Source organism: Hippocampus bargibanti, linkage group LG01 (genome assembly GCF_051943395.1).
Source record: "Hippocampus bargibanti isolate YZ-2025 linkage group LG01, ASM5194339v1, whole genome shotgun sequence".
Classification (NCBI taxonomy): domain Eukaryota; kingdom Metazoa; phylum Chordata; class Actinopteri; order Syngnathiformes; family Syngnathidae; genus Hippocampus; species Hippocampus bargibanti.
The window spans coordinates 25,495,568-25,516,088 of record NC_142734.1 but is presented as its reverse complement, the minus strand read 5'-3'; the positions used below and the strand labels follow the sequence as shown (position 1 = coordinate 25,516,088).

The 20,521-nt window shown below is 49.6% G+C and overlaps 1 protein-coding gene across 1 annotated transcript; it reads left to right on the top strand.

Moving 5' to 3' along the window:
* The first annotated feature begins 491 nt into the window (after positions 1-491).
* On the top strand, positions 492-19,002 carry agap2 (ArfGAP with GTPase domain, ankyrin repeat and PH domain 2). The gene is given in 19 exon segments (XM_089005107.1): positions 492-2,206; positions 4,355-4,413; positions 5,339-5,426; positions 8,455-8,540; positions 8,619-8,754; positions 9,241-9,375; positions 9,468-9,586; positions 9,992-10,141; positions 10,278-10,352; positions 10,967-11,071; positions 11,905-12,100; positions 13,978-14,112; positions 14,428-14,487; positions 14,634-14,785; positions 15,035-15,125; positions 16,352-16,574; positions 17,107-17,359; positions 17,489-17,627; positions 17,630-19,002. Coding segments are annotated over 19 exon segments (3,204 nt in total). The 5' UTR covers positions 492-1,272; the 3' UTR covers positions 17,698-19,002.
* The last annotated feature ends 1,519 nt before the right edge of the window (positions 19,003-20,521 follow it).

Sequence of the window (20,521 nt, the reverse complement as noted above, 5' to 3'; positions counted from 1 at the left end):
CTAGTTGGCATTGTGCAGCTCGACTCTTGCTGTCCAATATGTCCAATCCCGTCTTCGTGCTGAGAGCAGAGTTTTTCCCTCCTCTGCTCCTGAACACACGCCCAAGGAGGCACTCTGCTCCAGATCAATGCACTCCCAGGAAAGCTGCAGTACAGAACATGGCAACAGAGGAGGAAGGACAAGAAGGGCGTTGTGCCACCGTTGCCGGGAAGATTGTGACACCTTAGCAACAAACAGGCCGAGCCTCCTGTCGAGGAGGCGCGACATGGAACCACACGTAGACATGATGGGGAACATCCAGGGGAAGGGGGCGGGGGTTGGCTTGAGCGCCACCATTCCGTCTCTCCATCCTTCGGTCTGGGTGCACAGCCCCACCTCCTTTTTCACGTTGACATTTTCCAGCACCTGCGCTCATTTAGCACGACACCCAGCCCCCCTTTCACCGCCAATCCCAAGATGGAGGGGAGTTGGGGATAGGAGGGACGAGCGAGAGAGAGCAGAGAGAAAGCGCTGTCCGCAGGAAGAGCGGCATTGTGCGCATCGCAAGCGCGCCGATGGAGATTCCGAGCGGCGGGCGTGACGGACGGGCTCCTCCTGGCTCATAACGCACCCCCCCCCCCCACCCTTGTCGTCACGCTCAACTACGCCTCATGCGCCCTCGGGCGACCTAGCGGATGGCGAGAGAGGCCTGATGGGCAATCGCCCCCGACTGCTTCTGCATCGCCGGCAGTGAATTCTTCCCCTCTCTGCCCCTGTCGCCGTCCTTCCCGCCCCCGTCCTTTTTTAATCAAGCCCGCCGTCAACAAACCTGTGAGGCTCACCATCTCTAACTGCATCCCGCCGTGCTGCTGGGAGGCGACGCTCACAAAGGCAGCACCTTGTCGCCGATTGCACCTTTTGTGTACGACGCTGGGCAATGCTTGTCGTGAGCGGAACTTTTTTTGGCTCAACCGAAGCCACGGGGACGAGCGCCACAAGGTCTGTGTTGGTGGAGCCGGAGGGACCTTGATAGCCGAGCGCCGAGGCAGAGGTTGGCTTGGCAGGAACAAGGGAGACGTGCAAGCGGTGGGCTACCTTGATTCTCTGAGGTTTCAATTAAAAGCCCAAACAAAGGGAAAAAAGGAAGATTTGGGGCATGGATGAGGCCAACGCCCCTTTGTCGGCGTGAGGAGGATCCCGATTTCCTCACCCACAAGTTTTTTGCCTACGTCGCACTGTCGGATCACAGGGCGCTAAGCCCCTCTTGGCTCATCTGACGCGCGTCACCCTAAGATGGACCCCATGGGCGAAGGCGGCTCCCTGCAGCAACGCACCACCTACCTCATCTCCCTCACCTTGGTCAAGGTAGAGGCGGTGGAGGAAAACAGGGGGGCGCTCCGTGCTGTTTCGCCCCGGCCGCAAGGAGCCAAAAGTCCGAGTGGGACTGGAGAAACCTTGCGGGGCGAGGCTCCCATTTGGGGCAAGAGAGTGGAAGCAACTGAAGCCGTTGACGACGGCGGGGAACCAGAAGAGGCTGCTGCCCCCAGAGCTGCCGGCGAGAAACCGCTGCGAAAACCTGAGAGGGCCCAGGCTCCAAGGTATTCCGACCCGGACTTGGCCGAATCGGAGAAGCCATCCGGGCCTCCCTTTTGGACCAGCAGCCCTCCGACGGAGACCCCTGAAGTCATTGGCACCTCGACCAGAACGAGGCTTCCTATCCATCCGGCGGGCCAGAGGCCCGCGAGTCTCGTTAAATCCCGTGGCCGGGACCCGGGGGAGGGGCGGGATCGCAGCCCCACCTTTGTCCAGAGTCTCGATCGCACAGGCTCTTGCAGGGCATCCTGGGCCGAGACTGGCGGGACCCGAACGTGGGGGAACCTGCCTGATGAGGCGACGGGGGGTGGAGGGGCCTCCGTGCACCTCCGAGATACGCCCCGCAAAAACAGACTCAAGTCAGGTTCTGCCTCTCTACCCGCACCGAGTGCCCAGGCCGGCAAAGCCCCACGCAAGGGGAAGAGTCGCACGCTGGACAACAGTGACCTGAGCAGCCTTTCCGAGGACCTGGCACGGAGCGGCGAGGCCCAGCTGGGCCAGCGTGGCACCTCCAAAGACCGCAAGATGCTCAAATTCATCAGCGGGATCTTCACCAAGAGCAATTCGGGCCCGGTGGGCTCGGTGACGTCGCCCGCTCAGGTCTTCATTAAGAGGGACTCCAGCGAGGAGGAAGGTAGGTGGCCGTCCGGCAACGACCACAACTCTTTTGCCATCCTCCACCTTTCGCGACAAGGGCGGGAACTCTGCTCCGGATTCCAATGGCGGAGGCCCCCGTTCGTCACCGTCTCATTAACGGTCCGTGCAAGACATTTATTGGTGACACGGCTCCTCTCGAGAAGGTGCTAATTCAGACCGATAACCGGCAAACCGCACGGGGACGTGCAATGCGATTGTCTCGACCGCTCCATCTTCAACCCACCCAGAGCGTGGGCTGATTTCATGTCGCTGGAGGGATAATCTGCATACGCACAAAACTGGCGCTCCCAGCAATACTCCGAATCATAATGTTATCCTGTTATCATGAGTGAGGCAGCTGGGTCTTGGTGCTCGGAGCGATTTTGAGCTTGTTGAGCTGAAAGGGTTGCATCGAGGTACCGTCACTCACATCAAGGGGGAGATTGACCCTCAGGAGCTTCCTTTCTCTCGTGGTAGCAATGTATTTCCTTCCCTCTGCCCAACTGTTCACTCGCATTCCGTCACATTCTATTTCTCACGACTATTTGAATAGCGAGAAATCTTTCGCAATTTTATGTGTGCGTGTTCATTCACTCATTGTGCATTTGCACGCTTACACATTTTGGATTGACTCAAGTCGTCAGACGGATGCATGCCAGTACACACACTAGTGTGCGCACGCCCGCTCATGCACACACGTGCAGGCGTGGTTTCAGGAGAGTGGAAGGGTTGCCATGGCAACCAGCTGGACGACTGAGAGTCTGATGAAACACATGGGCGGGGAACAAACAGGGGGGGGTCATTGTTTGTGTGCCAGTGAGAGTGACACACGTTGCATTGCCAGAACAAAATCAATTCAAATTTCTTTGCTATTCTGCAACATCGAGATGGCCATGTGGACGCCATTGCCGTCAATGAACAGAAAAAGACAAACGTGCTTGCGTGCAAGAAGGCTCCAAGCTGATTCATGTTCTGTTGCCGTGTGTTTTTTTTTTCTTGCTCTCCGGCCTCCTCCCCAAAGGAATCAACCTCACTGAAGAGCAAATAGTGTGCAGTCGTGCTTCTTGGGTCTTCTTGCATTTCAGGCCTGTGACTGGCCGCCGAGAGAAATCAAAGTTTTATCAAACTTACTCAAAGCGTGTCGACATCACGGTGCTGAGGTGCAGGCTTCTATCTTGGGCTCCTGCTTCACCACATGGATTTTAATAATAATAATAATAATCATGATCATGATCATAATCATAATACATTTCATTTCTAGGCGCCTTTCACAACTTTGTCACTTTACAGTCACAGGATACGTTTTTCCTGTGGTTGAGCAGCGGCAGCCACACGCGCCAGCGTTCACTCAACCCGGAAGTAACTCAAATACTACAAATAGAAAGCTAGCTAGCTAGCTAATAAATAGCTACATAGCTAATAGATAGCTAGATGATAACAACAATAATAATACATTTCATTTATAAGCGCCTTTCAAAACTCTATATAGCTAATAGCCAAAGCGCTAACATGGAAAGCAGGCAAATGCTGCCCCTTGTGGAAGAGAAAATACATTACCAGAGGTCTGGCCAGTGCTTTATCGGACACATTTGGGAATGGGCTCTACGTCATATTTTCAATTCCCAAATCAATTCGGGAATGGAAGCAAATGAGTTATTCTGCACAACTGAAAGGAAACCGAGAATGTGGGTGTACAAGGGTCCACATCCTCTCTCTGATTTTTCCCAAGCCTGTTTTTGTTTGTTCTTCAATAACCAAAAGCCCCCAGCCCACCACCCCTCAGTGTCCCAAGTATTTGCTGGTATGGGTTTTCCCCGGGTACTCTCGCTTCCTCCCACATTCCACAAACGGGCTTGGGTAGGCTGATGGAATGCTCCAAATTGTCGTGAGGGTGTGATTGTGAGAACAAACGGTTGTTGGTCTATTCTGTGCCCTGTGTACAGCGTTTTGGAACCCCCCCCCTCCCAACACGCCACTGCCGCCCCCTCCCACTGCTGTTGTGACAGGTCACAGTCATTCATGCCATTGAGTGGGCCGCACGTGTGCCTCTGACGCAGACTGCGGCGAGGGCCGCTCGTGACGAAAGAGATCACGTCACATCGCAGCTTCGCTGACTCTTTTTGTCTCTCTGGATGTCCACCTGCAGTGAACGTGGCCAACAGTCAGGAATGGACCCTGAGCAGACCCCTTCCGGAGCTGAGACTGGTGAGGCTTTCGCTGCAACCCCGTTGGCCACATGTTGCGATGGCACATCTTCGAGAAAAAAAACATTAAAAATCAAAAAACGGCATCCCCGAAGCAGAGGGAATAATCCCTTTGACTTTGTCAAACAAAAGATAATTGATTAGTACTATTATCATGACAGATCCAAGTTGGTAAAGTCTTCTAAAATTAAACTTGACGCTCAGGTGACTCCTCTTCGACGACCCTTTTCTCCACACCTACATTACTGCTCATGTGTGGGTGAGAGCAAGGATCGAACCCGGGTCACCTGGACCGTTGGCAAACTTTGTAGCCCGGGTAGTGGTTAGAACGCCGGCTTCACAGTGCAGTGGTCGTCGGTTCGCGTCTCGCTCCGGCCTCCCTGTGTGGAGTTTGCATGTTCTCTCGGGCCCGCGTGGGTTTTCTCTGGGTCGTCCGGTTTCCTCCCACATTCCAAAAAATGCATGAGAGGCAGATTGAACACTCAAAATTGTCCCTAGGTGTGAGTGTAGCGTGATTGTTGTATGTCTTTGTGTGTCCTGCGATTGGCTTGCAACCAATTCAGGGTGGCCCCCGTCTAGTGCCCGAAGACGGCTGGGGTGGGCTCCAGCTCTCCCCGCGACCCTAATGAGGAATAAGCGGTACGGAAAATGGATGAATGTATGGATATTATTCTGACTTCAATTAATCAAAGGTCCTGTATGAGAACAGATGTCATCATGTGCAAAAGCATCCTGCTTCAGATGATTGTGGGACCGCAAGCCATCAGTAGACTGGGTAAAATCCCCTAGAAAATCAACTAAGAAAAGTTCCCAAATGCAAGATAAATCCCAAAACTCAGCATTTGAGGTCGTGGATTGGAGCGTAGCCGAGAGGCCTTTGTGGAGAGCGTGCCGGCGATCTTGAATCTTCTCTTGATTTCTTTCAGGGCATTCTGGGAAGCGTGAAAAGTGGCAAGTCGGCGCTGGTGGCCAAATACATCACCGGCACTTATGTAGCGCTCGAGAAAGCCGACGGTAAGAGGAACTTTATTTCGTGGTGCACATTTCAAGTCAACTGCAGCATATTTGGATTTCATTGGATTAACCTTTATGCATTGGATTAGCCTTTATTAGTCTCGCAGTGGAGACATTTACATTTCACAGCAGCAAAGTGATGAAAGGAAAGGAAGAAGTAGAAAAACAAAATACAGGACTTGGTGCAAAGGCGGACACTCTTGCGGAGCCATCTTGAAGTCAAAACAAGAACTAAAAATAAATAACAAATAATGTCATACAACACAAAAGACACAGACAGTCATTCAATCTTAAGCACTTTCTGCACTCTCTTTGTTGTATGAAGCAGTTCTAGATCAAAGAGGAGAGGATCAAAGCTAGTTACACTAGTGGATCAGGGACGTCATGGTGAAATGTGCACATCTGCTACAATCTAAATTTTAAGAGTGTACATTGAGGGGTTTGTATTTTTGTGTGTGTGTGATGGCTCTATTTCAAGGTAAACCACCTGATAATGTTGATATGGCCAGAGGTATATTTGGTGTGTGGCCCACAGGTGCTGATGTTGTATCCAACGGCACTGTCTTTATATCAGAGTGAAAAGGACGTAATCGGTTGTAGTGCACTGTTTGAGCTTTATTGGGTGGATCCAAAAGATATTTGATCTTGTTGGTCACTCCAGATTTCTCTTCAGTAGATCCAATACACTTCAGAATCACAAAAGGCTCCTTCCAGTGTGGAGACAGCTTTTCCCGTGGGGTATAAGGAGTGTGGTGGAGACCGTAGTGATGTTTCTGGCACACATGAGCTTGATTCCTGTTCACAGACACAGACCTGAAGGCAGATTATAGCTTGGGTCAATTGTACTGCATAATCAGCTAGAGTGGCAGGTGTGGAAACTGAAGACTGCACATCGGAGGGGAGCAGGACATTGACTGGCATCCGTGCCTCTCGAACATGGGTCAGGAAAAATGGGGTCAATTCCGTGGAGGAGTGAGGGCTGGGGTTATAGGCCAAGACCGCCTGATTGAGGCGGCCAGACTGCTGGAGAAGGGTCTTGGCGAGCTGGTCGATGAGTGTCCTGTGTAATCACTCCACCATACCGTCACATTATGGATGATATGGCTGGTCCTTGTCTTCTTCACCCTTAGACCACAAAGTTGTTTCACTAGATCTGACTCAAACTGCCGTCCTTGGTCCGTATGAAGATTTTCCTGGATCCCATGTTCTCTGATGAAGTTCTCAAAGATGCATTTGGCCACAGTTGTTGATGTTTGATTCGGAATGGCGTAGAGGTTGATGTATTTAGAGAAATAATCTTGAACTACTAGCACATATCGGTTGCCACTCCTGGTGACTGCCAATTCCAATATGTCAGCAGCCACTTTTTGGAACGGTGTGGTTGCAGTCACCGTCTTCATTTTCACCACTTCTTTTTTGAATATGAGGTTGAATGAAACTCACCAAGGTGTTGACTGACGTACAGCTCGATGTCTTCTGTTGTGTTAAGAACACGAACGACAGACATTCCATTTTGTTCCTCGCTGAGAGTATGGGCCACGACAACATCAGATGAAAGGTTGAGCATCAGAACACCAACATAGCCGGTTGGTACTAATTTTACAGTAGGCCGCTACTTTGTGGTCCTTTGGGAGTGATGTGATTCTCTGAAATACTCACCGATGATAGAAATCGTGGACCCGGTGTTAAGGAGGGCAGATATTTCAATGCAATTCACAATGGAAAAGATGTTGGGGGACACATGTTCTGAGTGAATATTCTTCTTATTGTCATGACTATCAGGCCCCAAGTTGTCGACTGATGCTGTTATTTGACAAGCTGAGCTCTGCCCCTCAACATCAGCTAGTGGGCGTTTCCCTTTTGCGTTGATCAATATTGAGGCGTCCTAGTTGATTACCATTTGCAGTGGAATGAGCCACTTCAGGGGATTGATTAATGGAAGTATCAGTATCGGACATGGTGAGCTCAAATGATAGTAGTAATTGTGTCCAAAAAGAAGGTAGGGAACAATTCAAACTACAGGAAATTTCATACAACTTAACAACTAGCAGCTGCTATCCAGTAGAACGCAAGAATCCACGATGTTCGCAAGCAAAAAAATTGTTACATAAAAATCGTCAAAAAGCTCCACAAAACATCCCAACACTGCTGCCACAAATTGGAAGTTGAGGGGTTCGTATTTTTGCTTGTGTGTGGATGGCTCTATTTCAAGTATTACCGAGGAAGAAGAGACTTTGTTTCAATGCAGCTTTTTCTTTTTGTTTTCTTCTCGTCTCGTGAACTCTGAACTCGCCAGGGTGGGCAGAACACACCCTCTTCCGGGGACGCAACACATCCTGCCCTCCTCCAACCAATCACACAAACAAGCACAACACTGAATATAACTCCGACAATCCCGACAATTTAACAAAAGCTTACAAAAGCAAACACAAAGCTGCAGCATCCATTGACGAAAAAAGACTTTCTCACATCTCCTGTCCTACGTAAATACGCTTCAATTCCAAGCCGCGACAGTTGCACATACGCGTAGGCGCTCTTCGCTGACGCACCTTTCTTCTCATTGCGATTCTCGAGCACTTTCAAACAGCCATCGCTGCATACAAAGACACTGTCATGTCTACAACTAGGAAGCAATAAATATGTCACAAAGTTGGTGGAAAGCACCAAACATGCTTAGTCAAATGCCAAAGGGTACACATGAGTTTTGAGGTCATTCCAGGCAATGGAAAAATGCTCGATCCCCTTTCAGCCTCCATTTATTATTAGTATTTTTTTGGAATGACATGTTCCTCTTCACAACTGGCACTGATGCGATTGTAAACAAACCGAGTTGTTTTCACATTTTCCCCAATTCTGGCAATATAAAAAAGCTGCAGCCATTCTGAGGCCAACGGCAAGCACAGAGCGACTTTCTGCTATACATTTCTGCTGAAGCAAAATCTCAAGGGGTGTGTGTGTGTGTGTGTGTGTGTGTGCGTGCGTGTGTGTGTGTGTGTGTGGGAGATCCTTGCCGACTTGTCTCCGTCAGGTGGCAGGTATAAGAAGGAGGTGCTGTTGGACGGTCAGAGTTACTTATTACTGATCCGAGAGGAATGCGGGCCACCTGATGCGCAGGTTTGTGGAGAGCCATGCGGCGGCGTGGAGGCCCCCTTGCCCCTCAACCCTTGTCTGATCATCCGGCCACTTCTTCAGTTCAGCAGCTGGGTGGATGCCGTCATTCTGGTGTTCAGTCTGGAAAACGAAGGCAGCTTCCAGGAGCTTTACCAGCTCTACAGCCAGCTGGGCTCGCTCCGTCTGGACGTCCCCGTCATCGTTGTCGGAACTCAAGGTGAGAGCGGGCATTCGGTGGAAAGGGGGTGGATGCTCGACGCCATCTGCCAATTCCCGCCCCTTCACCGTTTCCCCATTGGCAAGCGGGTGCTTGCCCCATCATGCCAATGCAATGCTGGTCCATTGATTGCTCTGCCATGTTTGCTGAGCCCTCCGAGTTGCTCTTTCCTCATTTCACTGGTGGTGATGATATCCAGGGTGGGCGGGCGTCACCCCAAGGCGTTGGCATTTTCTCGGGCCTGCTGCATACATTCCAGCTGACATCGCAGGAAGCCATCTAAACTCATAAACATTTGTCTGTTGAGCAGAACCACTTTTGCACCCGCACCGTTCTGCTATTTTGTTCTTCTCCAATCTGGATTTTATAACTTCATTTGTAAAAGCAGTACTATGTCATACCAAAACATAGCGGTCTCCTGGCCCGCACATGTGACGGTGAATCAGATTGTAGTTTTTTTTTTTGGGGGGGGGCATGAATGTTTAGATAAAATCAGCAGCAGCAACCCACGCGTGATTGAGGAACAAAGAGCTCGCCAGCTGTGTATCGACGTGCGGCACTCGCTCTTCTACGAAACCTGCGCCACCTATGGCTTCAATGTGGATCGGGTGTTCTCAGAGGGTGAGTCCGGACGCCGGTCCGCGTCCGCCGAGCCGGCAAACGCTGCTTCAGTCTTCCCTCCGAAACACCTCCCCGCGGTTTTTATTCTCCAGCTGCCCAGAAAATAGTGGCCCAGAAGAAGCAGGCGGCGCTGCAGGCCTGCAAGTCTCTCCCCAACTCTCCCAGTCATTCCGGAAGTTCCACGCCGGGATCAACCTCCTTCCCCGCCCAGGTTGGAACCCCTCATGGCGCGATGTCCCGCACCCTCATTTTTTTTTCCTTTTTACCCAAACCGCTCCAACCCGAGACTCGAGCCACGCCACTATTCGAGGGGATCTGCAACTCACTTGCCAAGTGGCCGATCTGAGGCAAATAGTTTTGCTGCACTTTGAAAGTTAAATCGTGGGGCAGCGGCAAAATTATGTTTTTGGAGGTGCTGACAAAATTGCAAGCGTAAACGCAGTTGACCCGCATGCGTTTGCAGTTTTACAAATTCCCCTTATTGTGGGTCCGTTTGGCCCTGCCTTGCCGCTGTCTCGTACTTTGCCCATCAGATCTCGGGGTTGCGCGTGGCATTTCACCTTCAGCGTCTCCATCCTCATGGTCTGCCGCCACACCCTCTGACCTTTCCACCCAGGTCAGTGACAGGGTGAGCGGCGGCAGCGAAGCCTGCTCCCTCCCCTCCACCCCCGTGCTCGGTCACAGGGATCCAAGGGTGGTGCACGGGGATGGGGGCGGCAGCTCACGTTCCCTCAAAAGGGTCCCCCGAAGACCCTCGCTCTTCAAGGTCAGTCCGCCCACCACCGCCATCTCATTCCTTTGTCCTCATTTCATGCCAGCGGTGTTCACGTGTCGTGCTTTGGGCAGGTTCCAAGGGCATAGCTCATACTCCAACGGTTGTTTATCTTGGTTTTTTTTTTCAGAACCGAGACTCTGACAAGCAAGCCGCTGACGCCAAAGGAGACGCGAGCGCCACTCGAGCCGTTCCCATCAAACAGGTTGGTGCCAAGCTTTGTCTCTTTCAGTCCGGGGGCCCATCCTGCCCCTCTCCCAAAGTCAGCTGCCATTCGGCTTCCGCGCGGCCGCAAAATGAACGTTGACGAGTGGCGGTCGCGTCGGAAATGTTTTCGACTACGATGTGTCGCGTGTCATCGATTGGCTTCCTGTGATCCGGACGTTAAAACAGCACGATATGACCAGCACTCATTGAGCGGATGACCACCATCCATTGAATAATCCATTATAACCGTTTTACGTCGCCGATAAAAATGTTTGAAACGTCGGCAGCTCTCCAAATGTTTAAACCGAGTTCAGCTAAGAACAGCGGCGCCGTCATGACCGACCATGAATTGGGCTTCAAAGGATCTGCCTTGGTTCCAAAGCATTGGTGACCCCCAGATGTGGAGAAATCACTCCAAAAAGAATGTTGGAGTTCTTCTCGGAGCGTCTGTGCGAGGAAGTGCCTCTCGATGTCCCGGTTGACCCATGGTTGTCTTTTATTGGACATTGGAATCGAGTTGGCTTTTCTATTGCGAGCATGCTTTTTGTTCTGTCGCCGTGACCCACCCTAAAACAAAGAGATGGCCCACTTGGGCTTGTTGTTTTTGCGCAGAGCATCCTGTGGAAGAGGAGTGGCAGCTCTCTGAACAAGGAGTGGAAGAAGAAATATGTCACTCTGTCCAAAAATGGCTCGCTCTACTACCACTCCAGCTCCAGTGTAAGGAGACACCGCCTAGACGGTGCATCTGTGTTTTGCTCACCTTAACATTCTCAAAAATTGACACGTTCGCCTGCAGTGATCATGTCGGCGGCCATTCGAATTGTCGAAAACACTGCACACAACCGCAGCCCTCCGACCCCTTTTAAAAGACAAAAATGTGCGTGCGTGGGTGCGTACATACACATATTATGCATCTTCCACAGCGAATTAGTGTCCTCCATATAACCTGGTTTTGTGCATCTTCTTCTCTCACACCAGCTACTTTCATGTCCTCTTTGACAACATCCATGAAGCTGCTCTTAGGTCTGCCTTTCAGTCTCCTGCCTGGCCGTTCAAGGTTCAGCATCCTTCTCCCGATATAGTCACTCTCTTTCCTCTGGACATGTCCAAACCATCTCAGTCTGCCCTCTCTGACTTTCTCTCCAAAGCCTCTAATATGAGTTGTCCTCATTCCTGATCCTATCCAACCTGGTTACTCCCAAAGAAAACCTCAACATCTTCATCTCTGCTTCCTGTTTTTTCTTCAGTGGCACTGTCTCCAGTTCAAACATTATGGCTGGTCTCACCACCGTTATATACACTTTTCCTTTCATCCTAGATGAAACCCTTCATCACACATCACACCTGACATTTTTCTCCAGCTGTTCCAGCCTGCCGGGACACGCTTCTTGACCTCTTTTGCACACTCTCCATTACTCTGGACAGTTGACCCCAAGTACTTAATCCTCCACTTTCTTTATTCTCTTCTCCCTGTACACGTATTATGCATGCACCTGTCTATATTTGACAAAACAAAGTAAAATGGCTGAATACTGCATTGTGGATTTCAGGACTACATGCAAAACGTGCACGGCAAAGAAATGGATCTGCTGCGCGTGACAGTCAAGGTTCCCGGCAAGCGTCCTCCGAGAGCCGTGGCGCCGGTGGGCCCCTTGCCGGCTGTGGGGTCCGTGCCTATGGCCGCCGCCTCCTCCGGCATCAACGGGTTCACCAAGGATTTAGCAGCCGCTGAGTGCACCAGCGCAGGTATTAGGAACCTCTCTGTCTTCCTGTTGTATCACAAATGGCGGCAGGGCATTTCTACATGACCAAAGATCGAATGGCAGAGGACTTGATTTATTGTTGAACTTTTTTGGTTGAAATTTTTCACCCTGACTTGCAACTTCCAACTGGACTGTGGCTGTCAGGTGAATTCAATTCGCTTTGCAGGAAGCTGCACCTCAAGAAATAGTCAACAATTGAAGCTTACTGTCAAAGTTAACGTGAAACAAATTACATGTTGGAAATTAACAACAAATACATTGGAATGGAATTGGATTAGACTTTATTCGTCTCGAAGTGGAGAAAGTTACATTTCACCGCACTAAAGTGATGAAAGTAAGACTGGAAAGGCAGCCCCTCTCAAAGCGCCATCTTGAAGTCAAAAACGAAATAACAAATAACGTGACAAAAGACAAAAGACACAGACAGTCATTCAATCTTAAGCATTTTCTGAACCCTCTTTGTTGTATGAAACGGTTGTAAATGAAAGAGGAAAGATCAAAGCGTCCTTTTGTGGATCAGGGACGTCATGGTGAAATGATGTCTGCTACAAGCTAAATGTTGAAAGCAAACACAAAGCTGTAATATCCATTGACGCAAAGAGACTTTCTCACATCTCCTGTCCCACGTAAATCCGCTTCAATTCCATGCCGCGACAGTTCCACATACGCGTCGGCACTCTTCGCTGACGCTCCTTTCTTCTCTTCACGGGCAAGCATCCATCCAGCCACAGAGAGTCCAACAGTACCGACCTATCCGCTGAACATAGCGGGGCTGTAAAAATGCTTCCCATGACAGGCGCAAAAAAAGCACAATGGCCCCTGTGGTGTCCAGCGATGACAGTTGAATGGCACTGACAATCCTCCCAATCAAAAACAGTACTCGCATACTCTTCCTGACGAGAAGGCGCAGCCGCTCAGCAGATCCTCCCCCTTGATGAATACCCTGGCCAAATCATTGACACAAATCATAGATGGCTAATAATAATAATAATAATAATAATAATAATACATTCTATTTGAAGTGCCTTTCAAAGCTATCAAGGACACTTTACAGTCACAGACAAGCATAGGTACTATAATAAATAAAATACAATCACAAAATAGAATACAATTAATAAAATACAATTATAAATAGAAACAAGAGAAAGATGTACACAGAAAATGCAATTTTAAATAGGTGGGTTTTGAGATGGGATTTGAAGGTGGGAAGAGAATCGATGTTACGAATGTTGGGAGGAAATTAGTTCCAGAGTCTGAAAGCCCTGTCCCCCATCGTGCTGAGACGGGCCGGAGGGGGGGCGGGGGAAGGGGGCGCAGAGAGGTGGGGGGAGGAAGAGGATTTAAGGGAAGAAGAGGGAATAAAATTTGAAGAAGGTCAGATAGGTATGGGGGTTATGGACAGCTTTAAACTTTCATTCCTTTCATCACTTTGCTGCTGTGAAATGTAAATTTCTCCACTGTGAGACTAATAAAGGCAAATCCAATATCCAATATATCCAAATGTATAAAGAAGAAATTTAAAGTTGATTTTATATTTGACCGGGAGCCAGTGGAGCTCTTGGAGGACGGGGGAGATGTGGTGAAAGGATGAGGTTCTGGTGATGATCCGGGCTGAAGAATTCTGGCAGAGTTGAAGTTTGTGGAGAAGTTTCTGAGGGACACCAAGGAGAAGTGAATTGCAATACATAGTCTATCCGGGAGGTGTCAAGACACACACAAAAAAAATGCATGGCAAGCTTCTTTTTCTCTCTCCAAACGAAGGCAGTCTAATTCCCAAGTGGAGCTGCGCCTTCTTTGTTGTTTGCCACCTCTGCCCAAAAACTTTGGTGATAAAAGATTTGACTGACTCTCTCTTGTCAGATGGCCAAGAGAAGGCATCTGGACCATTTCTCGGAAAAGACAGCGGCCAGTCATCACCCGTGAGTGACCGCAAGAAAACCAGGAGGAAGAAAAGCATGAATCAAAAAGGAGATGCGGTCGTTGGGCAGGCCGAAGGTAATTGGGCGCCCTCGGCCACCTCTCCATGCGTCTCGATCCGTTGGGGCAGGAGAGTAGCCGAGATTTGGCTCTCATTGGCCATTCGATGCCCCGCCGGCACTTTGTGGAACCAGCTCAGAGTTGCGAATACCCATTTGTCTCCCTGGGTGGAGACAAATGGTACCTCCTGTCCCAAAAATGACTGCCCCAGCTCGGCCGTTCACTCAAATGTTTGCCAACGGACAGTGGCTTTCTCCGCCCATTCTTAACCTCTGTGCTCTCTGTCTCTCTTTGCTTTGTCTTCTGCCTCTGTGTTTGTCTGTTGCTCCGCAGCCAAGCGCAAAATGTGGAAGCTAAAGAACTTTGGTAGCTTGAGAAACATTAACAGGACAGGTAACATTGGTGCTGAGCTTTCCTCTGTTTGACTCCGTCCTCATTTTGGTCCTCATCTTTGTCCTCCAGCTTGCGCTGACCATTGTTTGACGTCCGCGGGCAAAAATGGCTACAGCTCACTAACTGCCGCACCATTTGTCTTTCAGACGAAGAAAACGCTGACTTCCTCGTCGTGTCGTTTACGGGTCAGACGTGGCACTTTGAGGCTCCCAGTCCGGAAGAGAGGGACTCGTGGGTGTCGGCCATTGAGAGTCAGATCTTGGCCAGCCTGCAGTCGTGCGAGAGTGGCAGAAACAAGGTGGGCACGCTTGTCCACTTGTAGGGTAGGCACTGGGTTGGGATCAACGCAGTCCTTACAAACCAGGAACAATTGTTCTTCTTCGAGATTGGTTGACCAAAACTACTATTGGAGGCCATGAGCACTGCCCGTCATTGGAATCCTCGATGAAATAATTCCTGGGTCTTCACGAGAGCGTCAACAGAATTGAGCCACTATTTCATTGAGCCCCACCCTGCCCTGCACTTGTGCGTCTGTTTTCCCGTGCAGGCGCGACGCAGCAGCCAGAGCGAGGCAGTGGCACTTCAGGCCATCCGAAACACCAAAGGCAACAATCTGTGCGTGGACTGCCAAGCGCCAAGTGAGTGTTCGTGCGCTCGCGACGTGATTCGAGATAAAACAGCCGTTAGCAAGGAAAAAAAAAACAAGCCTTTTTTCGTTGGGCTGATTGTCGGTACAAATCAGGTTCAGGAGGAATTTTCCGACATTTGATCTGGAAAGGCTCTCACGGAGCATTTCACCCTTTGTCAGGTCCAGCTTTTCTCCTTCAAAAAAATTCCAATGCTGTTGAACCGAATTCTTCATTTTTGAACATGACCAAAATAAGTCATGTCACATGTTATGATGATAATTCCTCTTTTTTTTAAATGATCAGTGATACCTTGGCTTATGAACTTAATTGGTTCCCAGACAGTAAGGTGAAAAGTGTTTATCCCAAAAATTAATTTCACATAGGAAACCATTAAAATGAGAATAATCCGTTCCCAGGTTCCCATAAAACATAATTTTCTACTTTCTAAATTTATAAGCCTTAAAACTACACAAAATATATCTTATTTTATGTATAATAAATGTGCTATGGTATTATAATTAAAGAAATAAACTGTACTGTATAATAAAATCGTTTTATTTACCTTTGTGATGGTCGTTGATGGCTTGATGGACTAGTGACCGGTTTCATCAGCCTAAAACACCCTTGTAGGTGCTTTCTCTGAAATAGATTTACCTTGTTCCTCATCAATTGTGTTCTGTTTAGCTGGGTTGGTAGCTTTTTGCATCAAGTGTACAGATGGCTTATGCGGGTAATTTGTGGAGCCTGATTGATGGGATATTTTAACCTTGCAGTCTACACTGCCTTTGAACTATCAAAGTTGAAACGAGTCCAAATTTCACTGTTTTCTATCCATTTTCTCACTCTCTCTGTCGTCTGCCTGTCTCTTTAATGTTTAACCCCCCCCCCTTCACTGCTGCATTCTTGACCAATCACGTGGCTTCAACCGAAGACTGGGGGCAGGGAATGGAGGATTAAAAACAAGTCGGATGCTATTTTCTTGTTAGGAGAACGGGCTCGTTCGCGAACGACACATCACTCTTTGTGGCGCTCTGTGTGTATCGCGAAAAATAGTTCATATGTCAAGGTAGATCTTTCAGAAATTTAACGTTTGTAGACCGAAAAGTTCGTTAGCCAAAGGTTTCGTAAACCGAGGTATCACTGTATTGTCATTGTGAAAAATTGCCACAGTGCCCCATGGGGTCAAATCAAAATGTGTTGAAATAGGCGCGCTTTGACGCTTTTGTCCCCGCAAGACCCCACTTGGGCCAGTCTCAACCTGGGTGCGCTGATCTGCATCGAGTGCTCCGGAATCCACCGGAACCTGGGCACACACCTGTCCCGGGTGCGCTCGCTCGACCTGGACGACTGGCCGGGGGAGCTCACGCAAGTGCTGTCCGCTATCGGTAACCACACGGCCAACGGCATCTGGGAGGGCCGCACGCTGGGCAGGGCCAAGCCCACCCCCAACGCCTCACGGTTGGTGCACGTGCTCGCCCTCACACAGGGAAGCCTTTCAAACGTCATTACTTCAGGTGCAGCCTTGCTGATTGATTGTTTTGCTTTGTGTTTTTTTGTGGGGGAAGGAGCGAGACTCGCCAAAAATGCACGCGGCAATGCAGTGTAGCTTTTCAGATACATTGTGGTAACCGGCGGCCACGTTTTGCTTCGGCCTTTTCGTGTTGATGAAAAGGCCTTGCACTTTTCATCGGCACCAAACGGCTTTTCACAACTTTCTTGATGCGCGGCGTGTTTATTTTTGGGCAGACACAATCAAAATCGGGTCGGTAGGACATTGGGCAACGAATTGCCTTTGCATTTGTTTCATAGGGTGACCTTGGCTGGCAGACGCTTGGGTTTGATTACGACAAATTAAATTTGCCACCTGAGGTTTGGCTGTATTTCGTCTTTGTGGGATTGGCTTGCAATAGAGGGTGCCCCCCTTTTCCAGCCTACTCCTCGAAGATTGCTGTAGTAGGCACAAGTTCTTTGTTTTTCTTTCCTTTGAAAGCGAGGAGAGGGAGTCGTGGATTCGCGCCAAGTATGAACAGCGGGCGTTTTTGCCGCCACTCCAGCTGCCAGCGGACGACGACATGCCGGCACGACTGCTTTCGGCGGTGACCGAGCGAGACCTGGGGCGCCTCCTCTTGCTGCTGGCCCACAGCAGCAAGGAGGCCATCAACGCTCGGCCCACCCCCACCGGCACCGCCCTGCACGCCGCCTGCCAGCTGGGCGACGTGGTTATGACACAATTGCTCATCTGGGTGCGTTTGTTTCTTCTTTTTCTCCTCTTCCCCGTTTGACGGATGCCTCGTTGTAAATAAGTAACACTTTAAATCAGAACAATCACAAGAAGGTCCCGGCATGACACGACGTCATTTCTCCACCCACAGTACGGAATAGACGCGAGGGCCAGGGACCGCCAGGGCCAGACGGCCATGATGATGGCCAGTGGGGTCGGGAGCAGAGGCTGCGTTCAAGTTTTGCTCCAGCATGGCTGCTCCAACGAGACGTCGCCCTCCGCCGCCGCCACGCGCTGCTCTCCCGCCGCTCCAGCAGTGCCAGCCTGGGTCGCGGCGACTCCGGGAAGCTCGTCTCCTAACCACAGGCGGCCGGAAGAGAAACGAGCGTCAGAGCCTCCGGCGCAGGCGGGCGATGCCGCTCACGTCAAGGGTCGCCCCCTCTGACGGCCAAAATGACACCGGACTCGACCTTTTGACTCGGCCATGAGCGGCGTTCCCATTTGAAAATGTTACTGTTGCGTTTTAGTTTTCGAGAGAAAAGTAGCCTTGCACCTGGCAAAGCTGACAATCCCACCCCACTCCCCCCGTCCTGTGACGTTGACTGTTCTTCGCTTCCAATTCAGGGATTGGACAGCGCTGCGTCCTTTATTTACTTCTTTTAGAAGAGAACAGAGCAATAAACTGGGGAAAGGCATGACGTCTAACTTCGGGACAAACTGAGCTACGTAACATAGCTCATGGTTCGGCGATGGCCGGTGAAAGGGGGGTGCAATCGTTTCTTTGAGATGCCAGTCGCGGCGGTATAGGATGTGACCGCAACCAACGCGAGTGCGTCAATGCCGCTAAACCAACAGGTGGATGAATGGACCGATTGCTCAGTTGCTCCTGTGTGACGCTTGTGCTGGTCTCGCTTGAAATGTGGCGAGGAGGCCCCATCTCCACCTTCTTTATTTAGAAGAAAACTCACACATTGGCAGCTTCTTCCCACCTCCGCCCAAAGTCAAGCGAAGCTTGTCTATGAAGATGCGGCAACAACGTATCCAAGCGCTTAAAGCGAGCAATTTTATCCTGGGTCGTTGCGGGCGACTCTTTGTTGCCGACGTCCCACTCTTATTTGACTTGTCCAACAAGCGCAATAATAAATCGGTGCGTGTGATCTTGCTGGGGTGGGGGGCAGCGGAAGCGTTTCTTCCTTTGTCTTTGCGATGAGACGTCTCGTGCTAGCCGCCTCCCCCCGATGGCGGCCTCGGCCAGAACAAGGACCCCCAAGACCAAACACCTGGAAAAAAGTAAAGGTATCAATGTTGTCGCCTCCAAGATAAGGTGTTTTCCAAACCCACAAACGGTTCTGTTTGCTGGAACCAAGACACGACGGAAATTACTTTTGGAAATCATTCCTTCTTTCGTCAAGGCTTCTGCTTACTTTTGTTTTCCCCGCCTTGTCTTTTTATCGTTCCATGACCGTATCCGTGTGACGTCATCGTGTCATGGATTGTGATTGGAGATCTGGCAAAATGAGGAGAAGCCATTCCACGCTTGGTTTCATGTTCCCGGTGTCGAGCTCGACTACATGACTTCACTGTGACTGATGACGAGTTTTTCTTTCTGACGTGTTGCGGGTTGTGTCAACCCCAATATTCACTATTAAAGCCACTTTTTGGGGTTGCTTTGTTTGCTTGAATGTTGAATTACTCAGCACTGCTTTCATTTGGTGTGGATGGCCAGATTGAATAACTGCAGTGGTGTCTTCTATGACAGAGCAGAGACATGCGTTTTGATTATTATATTTATATCGACCGTGACTTTCTTGCGCAAGCAAAAATGGGAAAAGGAAGAACATTTCACGCAAGCGCAGTCGAGAACAAATGCAAGGTCTCCAAGTATCCAAACGACCCACAATTAACTTTAGTGGTTAATACACCACATTACTGTTATGTCCAAAGGAACGAGAGGAGAAGACTTGCTTTGTCAACATATTTATTGTGCCGCCATGTTCGTCGTAGCAGTGTGACATATGCTACAATTACCTCCCCCTTTAGCTTTAAGGTAACATCAACAATGTCTTAACTATAATTCCAATCAGCATTAACATGAATTTAGATTACTATATTCACACGACCTTACACATTATACCGCATAACAATTTCTCAAATAACTCAATCTGAACATCTTTCAATTACATCACATTCAATCTATGGAACGTGAATGGGGATTGTGCTTCATGTCCTGAACGTCTCAAACCACTGTCTCTTTGGCTTTGGCGGGCCCGGTGCACAAGCTGGTGGTGAAGGTACTGCAAACTCTGGTTCTCAAGGTCTCTGTCCTGCTCGCCTGGCTGAATTGCTTCTTTATGTCCAGGATCTAAGATGTCCGTTGGGTATTGAGGGCGCAATTGGTCTCCATGGCGCCTGTATACCTGGTCAGTCTCACCTTGCACATGGTATGACACCGCTCCAGTCGGTTTGTGTCACTACCAGAGGGATCCATTTGGGGTGCTCTCCTGCCGTCTTGCGTAAGTAGACAGGATCGTCCTCATCAAAATGTCTTTCGGCAGCTTGACGATCATGTTCCTCCTTCTGCCTGAAATGTCTCTTCCTATCCATCTCAGAGATTTTTGGTTTCAGGAAATCCAGTCGTGTTCGCTGTGCGACAGTGAGATGCTCCCTGCTGGTCAAAATTGTTGTACGCGTTGCCGGGCTGCGAGTTATCGGGGTCAAACCGTTGCATCATCTGATACGGCGAGGTGGCAAGCACGTCCGAATGAGCGATGCACTTTGCTTTCATTTCACTGTTTGTGGTTACCAACACATCGTACGGACAACTCAAAGTTGGGTTGTCCGTACTGGTATCGTATTGCTACCCGTATGATTTAGAACTTCTTCCAAGCTGACCGATACAGCTGAACGCCAGATCTTTGGGTATCCGCAGCAAAGAGACAAAAAAAGAAAAAGAAATTTAGCGTTGAAGTTGAAGAAAATGGTCAGAAACAGGCTCCAACTTGACAAGCTGATATGGCGAAAGCAATTGAGAGAGTCGCTGCTGTGTGGGCCATAGCCCCGTTCGAAAATAGCGATGGGATGGGACTCTTTGGAAGACTTTTGTACGATTTTGCATTTGAAAATGCAAATATTCACGGCGTGCTCGAGATATACTGTAAGGTTTGAATATTACGAGCTAATATTA